At 40.3% G+C, this 8799-nt stretch overlaps 1 protein-coding gene across 1 annotated transcript in view; it reads left to right on the top strand.

The window, feature by feature from the left end:
• The window catches only part of vmp1 (vacuole membrane protein 1), a gene marked incomplete at its 3' end in the record, with an annotated part of 26802 nt that extends 19148 nt beyond the window's left edge, over positions 1 to 7654 (top strand). Inside the window, exons 8-9 of the mRNA XM_010790814.1 lie at positions 5255 to 5335; positions 7538 to 7654. Of these exons, the coding sequence (XP_010789116.1) occupies positions 5255 to 5335; positions 7538 to 7654 (198 nt within the window). The remainder of the gene's footprint in view (positions 1 to 5254; positions 5336 to 7537) is intronic.
• Positions 7655 to 8799: the final 1145 nt, after the last annotated feature.

The following is an 8799-nucleotide window of genomic DNA, read 5'->3' as shown; positions in this document are numbered from 1 at the left end:
CACACAACACCATAACACAACACACACCAACACACAACCACACACACACACATACACCACCACACTACCATCGACAGACTGGAACGCTGCGACGTCGCCGGGAGCCGGACGAGGTCGTAGAGGAGCATTTGCAGGAGCAAACCAGAAGCAGGAAGACCCAGTCGAGGTCTGTCCCGCGGCGTCGCGAGCCGCGGTACTATCATGCCTCCGTCGAGAGGCTACCCGCACGACGGACGGTGGGACTTGCTCGGGGGGTTGCCTCTTTGCGAGTCTCAGTCTACAAACTTGTAGAAAAATGGTGTAAATCAGGGTGTCCGTTGAAGATTAACGTCGCAAACCTTTCATTGAAAGATAAGGTAATGACATAAACTCACTTTTTCCCTGCTCCATGAACGAAGAATATAAAAATAAAAAATAACGCGACCGTAAACCTACCATTTTTTAAAATGAACAAATGAACGGTCGTAATGGATCATGTTTTATATTTGGTCGATTAATTATACTCATATTCTTATGAATTCTCATATTGTTCAATTCATCGAAGAGGACTACGTACAAATTAGTCACAGATATTTAAGACTTTTACCGGTAAGACTATTAGCTCATGAAAATCACCAACGCATGAATCCGTCGCATATAAAACGAGTAATGGACTGGCTTTATTTTAGTTCCATTTATAAATGCTATAGTAATTTAGTCTTTGTCCGAAATGGCCCGTTCGTGATGTGTCTTAATATAATTCATTATTTATTTTCGATATGTATTCTATGTAAATTTACTCGAGTGGAAAAGCGTGTCGGACGTGTAAAACGAAGGTTATATCTTTTTATTATGTTAATTTTTATATATTCTAATAATTCATAATAATTAATAATGATAAGATAAATTATAATAATAATTCGATTCATTATTCTTTTTAGTTTACATAACTAATAAAAACTATGAAATTCCATAAAGGTAGAGGGTTATGAAAAACCAATTGACAATGTTAATTCAGTGTTAAGACTTTTCGTCCTGAAGTCCTCGTAGACTCGTAGAGTGTGGCGACGACAATAGTACGGTCTGCATAGTGAAAAATTCAAACATGATTACACTGCGAAACGACGATTTCCACTAGAAGTTCCCCCAAGGCCAAATGTATCAATCTTCATACCTATTCTGCGAAACAGGACCGGGACGCCTAATCCACGTACCACTTTTCTCTCGACTTAAGTAAATCCATACTTACTAGAGAGTGCACGCAAAAAAAAAGTCAGATACCAACAGCGTGACGGTTTTGCTAAGAACCGTAACAAGGCGGCACGCTAGTGTACGTGTCCGAGAAATAAGTTTCTGTAGTGGCGTGTACGTCCGGAGGTCCGCCTGGAACCTGTCTACCCTCTTCCCCCTACGAAGGAGGTCCGGGGGGCCGGACTGCTGTCGCTAGACCGAGGCACATGCCCTCCGAGCACCCTTCAGACCCTCGACGGTGAGCATGCGACGGTCTCAGTGACTACGATATCACTCGCTGGGACTTCTCTCCCCTCTGTTGCCTGTCAAGTCTACCTTACAAGAAATAAGGAGGGTCTCAAATGTGCAATGTCGTTTCCCTGTCCCTTGTCCTTTATTGTTCCTAACCTTTCATCATTATAATTATCTCGCTTTTGATGTATGTTCATATTTCTTTTATGCCAAGAAAAAGACGATTTTTTCCTCATGCTAAAACTAAGGAAGCAAATATACGCAAAAAAGGCGGAGAGTTTATGTGTGTAAGGATAAAAAGAAACAAATTTTAGTATAAAGATTGAGTTTCTATAGAATTAAAACCCGCACTGTAATATTTTCTGTGGGTGGAACCTAATACTCCTTCGACGAACCTTACCAAAATGTTAAAAAACTTGTAAAACGATTTGGTTTACAAAATAATAGGAAATGCTTGACAATGTTCCACACGATACAAACACATTGAACGACGTGGACTGAATTTTATGGTGGTGGATACGGACGTTACGTGCGACGTTCTACGACGTGATCACCCCCCATATATCTACGGCGAAGGTATTGATAAACTGGCTTATATACGGACCCGCGGATTTAGTATTCTTGACCGAATGTCCTGACACATAAAAAAAGAACGTTCAATACGATTTAGAAAATCATTATATACATATGAAAAAACATAATATAGTATTGAAATCATGAAAACAAAAACAAATCTACTGAGTCACAAGTGCTATAAACTGTCACTAAATGACATGAGATTCGACGAGACACCCGTATCGACACAACACACACACACACACATTATGAGAGCCATCGGCTTTTACAATATTAACTCCTTTGTAAGCAGGTTTATATATTTGTAAGAAGATTGTAAATTGACTCCATTATATAGAGTGGTTTTCCGTTACATTTACATTTAAACATTCACACACATTCATACAGTCACCCACACACACTTTTGGCCGTCAGGAGCAATTTGAGTTTAAAGGTGGCCTATAATGCTTATTTTCAGGTTCATATTAGTTTTCTGTGTCTCTACTGTGACGCGTTTCATCCTTTAAGGTTCAGAAAGTGCTTTATTTGTATGATTGGTCGACTGTTTAGAGATGTCCAGCCCCTTAGCCTATCACTACAAAGTGTGCAGGGCCTGCGAATCAAACCAGCAACTTTCAGATTGGTAGACGACGACCACTAAGCCTCACAGCCACAAATATAAACAAATATATACAGAAATTAAAGAAGCATTACCCACCTCAGATGTGCTCTTCATTAAACTTGAAGGAGCTAAAGTTACCTCAATGTATGGTTTGCCTTTCATACATTTTAAGAATTTGAAACTAACACAAAAACACAGGACTATAGATTGAATTCTCTTTACCCCCCCCTACATTCTCAGATTTAAAGTGGCCTGAACTCCTTTCTTTCAATAAATAACTTACAGCAGCTAAATGTAATATTTAATTATTAATCCCTCTCCAGTATTTACACTCGATTAACCCAGCCAATGATCAGTTCTGGTCCTCACCTTTATAATGCACAACTGACCATGGAGCCACTGTGCAGTGATTGGTCCAAAAGTGTCATGTGACTTCAGTGAAGCTCCTCCCTCCTTACACTTCCAGTAAATCTGTCTGTTGGTGGGTGAGTCACCCTGAGCACAGCTCCCCCTTTAATCATCCCTGGGGCTAAACTCTCCCTCCCTCCCTGCCTCCCGTCTTCTCTGTTTTCACCGGCCTATAATTTGAATGACAGACAGTTTGTGTCAGGAGCCGGGCTCACATGACTGCATAGATCAGATGCTGAGATCAGATGCTGAGTCAGCAGCAGCAACAGGCAAATTGAGAAAACGTGAACAATGTCTCCATGAGCTGCTCTTAATTCACTGGTTCTCACGTAAGGCTAAAGAAGCCAAAATGCCTTCAATCATGGGAATATTTGTATCTTCTATTGAGCAAAAAAGTACAATAAAAAATCACACATTTTCAGATATTATATTGGATCTACAGACATTGAGTATTCGTAATTAAAACAGAACTTGAATAACAACGCCACAATAAGAAATGCTTAAAACAGAAATAAAAAAAACATGAAAATGTGAATGATGAGTAAGCAGGAATTAAATAATCATAACAAAGTTAGGCTACATATAACAAGGGGTTAGCTGGGAGAGAAAAATATATAGAGCCGAAGTCCCTCCCTTTCCGGTGGAACTCCATGGGACCTTATTTCGGAAAAATTATGTATTGAAGTCAATGGCGAGAGAAAAGGTATCTTTCGATCCCGTTTGAATTGTGCCACGAATTACACATATGATGTTTGTCAACCTTAAAAAATAATTTCCAAGTCAAAGAAGTCACAGTTTGTCGTAAAACTGTGAAGTAACACTTATTTGTGTGTGAAACCGCTCAATGAACTACATCTCTGGTCTCGCACAACACACGTCACCAACACCAGAAGAGGTGAAAAGTATTAAATGAGGTGGAAGTCATTACACGTCTGGGCATGTTGAGAGCTGCTATTACACAAAAGGAGAGTTAGTCGGTTCCGTAAGAGCCAGCATGCGGGACCGGCTGTAAGGTTTCTGTGAGTGTTAAAACGAGTGTAATGTTAATGTCAGCTAGCTAACAAGCTACACTCCCGTGTCACTAGTTTTCTGTGTACCTTGTCCTTGCCAACACTAATGTTATCCACAGCGATCACGCAGTTCTTAACGAGAAAACTAGTTGCTCAAACAAAACACAGGAGTGTACCTTGTTAGCTAATGTTAGCTAGCTGACATTAACGTTACACATTACCCTCGTTTCAAACTCACCTCGGCTCTTACGGAACCGACTAACTCCCCTTTTGTGTATGTACAGCTATCAACATGCCCAGACTTGTAGTGATTTTTACCTCGTTTAATACTTTTCGCCTCATTCTGAAAGAAAGAAGTGAAATGTGCCAACGTGACGGCCAGCTTAGTGTTGGTGACGTGTGTTGTGCGGGACCAGAGATGTAGTTCATTGAGCGGTTTCACACAAAAAAAATGTTACTTCACAGTTCTACGACTATTTCTTTTTTTTTTTACTTGCAAAATCATCTTTTAAATTGACAAACATCATATGTAATTCGTGGCACAATTCAAGCGGGATCGAAAGATAACCTTTCTCTCGCCATTGACTTCAATACATCATTTTTCTGAAATAAGGTCCCATGGAGGTCCCCGGAAAGGGAGGGACTTCGCCTCTCTATAAATATAAATCAGGGAATAAAAACAAAAAAAATAACAAAGAGCTATGAGAAACAACATGAGATTTTGAGAATTAAAAACTAAGAAACTATTTGAAAATAATCAAAACTATTGTAAGAAAGACATAAAATAAATGTATCACTTGTAAACTTTAATGCTGTGTCCGATGCTGTGAAATTGGCGTGACTTAAAGAAATAAGACTGCTTTGAAGATTTAAACAATTAAGCATGTAATTGTGGAGACTAAACTGAAATGTATTGCTTCCAAAAATGTCCGTTGATGGGGTGCCAGATTTTGAAACTGCTTTTTAATCTCCCTCCTATATCGGCTCTGATCTCCACCGTGTAACCACAGACATCCCCCACCCCCCCCCACCCCCAGGGAGATAGCATCAAAAGATCCCCACAAAGCTCACCAAACCCAAATAAATAAATCTTATTGTGTTTTAAGTGCTAAAAAATAGCCGGTTAAAAGAATACAAATATATGTTTACAATGTAATGTGATTTTAAAATGTTTTTCTTTTGTTACATTTCTTTGCAGGGTTTGGTCACAAGAGCAAAACTGGGAGTTCAGCATATGGTGCAGAAAGTTGGATTTTTCGGGATCTTGGCTTGCGCCTCTGTAAGTGACATTTTCATTAGTAATATAATGTCCCTGCAATTTCTACTAAATGCATCATCAAAGTTTCATTTCACAAATGACAAACATGTGTTGCTGTTGATGCAAAAAGGAATGAATTGCCTGTAATAGAGCATACCTGCCAACCCTACCGATTTGGGCGGTAGTCTACCGCTTTTGACATGTTTCTACCGCCTACCGACTTAGCTGGCTTTCCCTACCGAATTTCAATCTTCCCAAGCTATGACAAATAAAAATGACACTACATAGACACTGGACTCGACTTTTGATGGACACCGTTTGCAACGTGTCTGTGATCCCATTATACTAACAGTCCTCTGTGTTTCTGAAAGAGAAACCACGTGCAGAGGAAGGGCATCGTTACCCCCGGGGCTGATGGGTAATAACTCCCAAATGACTTAGGGGAACAGAAACGAGGCATTTGAGTCCTGCAGGGTTTCCCCGTTAATATCAGTGTCTCAAACACATGTTGGCGACTGAAAGACATCCAGTGTTTGGTCTTTTCCTGAAGCATCCTGCAGTGTCTCAACTGAAAGAGGACCACAAACACACACAAAATATAATGACATTTTGGGATATTTATCTCCCATTCTTTCACTTTTTCTGACATGCCGTTAATGTCTCTGTTTAGTGAACTACAGCAATCTGAAAGCCTGTACATTATTTATATCACACCTTATCAGTATAAAAATGCAGGAAATGAGTTTTTTAATGCAGTATTTTCTGATTTATGGCGCAACACAAAGATATTTCGCTCTGTGCAAACCTTTGACTCTAATATGTCAACAACATGAAACAAGAATATGAACCTGGCTTTATCCAATGTTCACACAAGAGTTCTACATCCTGACACATCCTTCATCTACACCGTCTCAACTGAAAGAGGACCAGAAACACATAAAAAATATAATAAAATGTGGAGACTTTGGGATATTTATCTCCCATTCTTTTACTTTTCATTTTACAGACCAGACATGTCGTTGATGTCACTGTTTACCAAACTACCACTTTTTCTGAAAAATGCATAAAATGACATGTAATTACTGGGGTTCCATTTCTTCTGATTACCTAATTTGGGCGTGCACAGCCGCGCGCAAACCTACCTCTTTTGAATTTGGAAAGGTCGGCATGTATGATAGTGTTGCAGAAATTAGTCCATAAACCGGGAAATTAGTTAGCATTTTTCAACTCCGGTTCACTTGTCTGGAAATCAACAGTTTTTTGTTATGTGTTTTTGGTTGTTAGCCTTAAATAAGGTCTGTGGTTAACACAAGCTGAAGAGATTTTAACATTCTGTTCTACAACATAAAATACATCAGTAAATATCCCACTGTTGAATTTAAAAACGGCGGTTGCTAACAAGTCTCTCATTCAAACGACTAAACGTCATCACGCCCAACATTAGCCACTTTTAGCTTAGCGATTGTGACATGAAGTCATGTTACGGTGCTGTAGTTCCTTTATAGCCTAATGTTAGCTGTTTTCTTCAAACATCTTTCAGTGGTGTCAATGTCTGAGATGATTCTGCTGAACAAAGCTTGTAAGTGTCATGATCGTTTGTTTGCCACAGATCTTATTTTCAGCAATAATCCAAAATCACATGGAGAAATCCCATTGCTTTCTGTGGAGCCCTGTTGTTGCTCACGACCAGACCAGCCTACACAAATACATCATTACTGCACCACTCTATAAGGGTCATTTAGACCCCATTTACACAGGAACGTTTGCGTTTGCGCACCATATGCGTTTTCAAAAAAGTCTTCCGTTCTCACGCATTCGATTTATTCAACGTGTCCGTTCACAAGAGACCGCTGGAAACGCTGTAGTATATATGCCAGGCCTGTAAGTGGCACTGCTGCCGCCACAAAATACACCAAAAGCAGCGAAGAAGACCCCGGAGCATGGTTGCCCTTCTGTTTATATTTCATCGTTATCAGAAATTGATCGTATAGAGGCGTACAGACGGATCCGTTTGACCCCCCAGAGCGTTTAGTTTGCAAATCTATCCACCTTGGGACCCGTTATCGTTTGCGGGGTCCGTTTCTATCGTTTTGTTACGGCCTCGTTTAAAACGAAAGGGCTATCCGCAAGAGAAACTATGCGGATACAACCCGTTTCGTCCTCGTGTAAACGGGGTCTTATAAGACTGTTGCTCAGTTATACTATCCAATGTGTGTGTTTCAGATCCCCAATCCTCTGTTTGACCTTGCTGGAATTACTTGCGGTCATTTCATGGTTCCCTTCTGGACCTTCTTTGGAGCTACTCTGATTGGGAAAGCTGTCATCAAGATGCATATACAGGTCAGTATCTCAACAGAAGTTTGTGAAGGCACCAGCTCACCTAAAATAAAACCAAGATGGCAAACAGCATCTTGGCTTCAGATATGACTCATATTTTGTTTCATGCCATCAGTCCACATTGTAATAATGCTCGTACAAAAACTCCACTGGTAAGAAAGGAAAGGGTATGCACTGCTGAGTGATTCACCAGCTCAAAACGTGTGGGAGAACAAAGATCAGACCTCGAGCTGAGATCATGGTTCTGTCTGTGAGAAACTCCTGATTGATACTTCTGGTTTGCTCTTTGTGACTCTGCTCCTCTGGGGATTCCTCTCTCTGGTTAAAGCTTTGGGATGCTTCCAGACCATATACACAGATGAAAAGAGGGAAGCTTTTAAGAGGCTTGAACAAGACTTTGAAAAATCGGCAATTACCGAGCACATTGTTGAGTCTGCCACACCAGTGACTAATATAAGCTCAGAGGTGGAAGGAGTACTCGGTACCAATCAATCCTCAAATGAAATGCAGAGTTAAATCCCAGGTCAAATGTACGTTAAAAAGTCTTGAACATACTGTCTTCAATTATAGTAATTTTATGTTAAATGTTGTTTTTTAAATGTAAGGGATAATGCAAAGCAAGGCAGTCAGGTGTCTGTGTTCCCTTTAGTGTTTCCTTCATGTCTGTCTTCTTCTGCTGTTCCCTTTAGTGTTTCCTTCATGTCTGTCTTCTTCTGCTGTTCCCTTTAGTGTTTCCTTCCTGTCTGTCTTCTGCTGTTCCCTTTAGTGTTTCCTTCCTGTCTGTCTGTCTTCTTCTGCTGTTCCCTTTAGTGTTTCCTTCCTGTCTGTCTTCTTCTGCTGTTCCCTTTAGTGTTTCCTGTCTTCTTCTGCTGTTCCCTTTAGTGTTTCCTTCCTGTCCGTCTTCTTCTGCTGTTCCCGTTAGTGTTTCTTTCCTGTCTGTCTGTCTTCTTCTGCTGTTCCCTTTAGTGTTTCTTTCCTGTCTGTCTGTCTTCTTCTGCTGTTCCCTTTAGTGTTTCCTTCCTGTCTGTCTTCTTCTGCTGTTCCCTTTAGTGTTTCTTTCCTGTCTGTCTGTCTTCTTCTGCTGTTCCCTTTAGTGTTTCTTTCCTGTCTGTCTGTCTTCTTCTGCTGTTCCCTTTAGTGTTTCCTTC

The sequence above is a fragment of the Notothenia coriiceps genome, unplaced genomic scaffold (genome assembly GCF_000735185.1).
Source record: "Notothenia coriiceps isolate Sejong01 unplaced genomic scaffold, NC01 NC01_scaffold00034567, whole genome shotgun sequence".
Taxonomy (NCBI): domain Eukaryota; kingdom Metazoa; phylum Chordata; class Actinopteri; order Perciformes; family Nototheniidae; genus Notothenia; species Notothenia coriiceps.
Note: the sequence above shows the minus strand (reverse complement) of the source record. Positions and strands in the feature narration are given on the sequence as shown.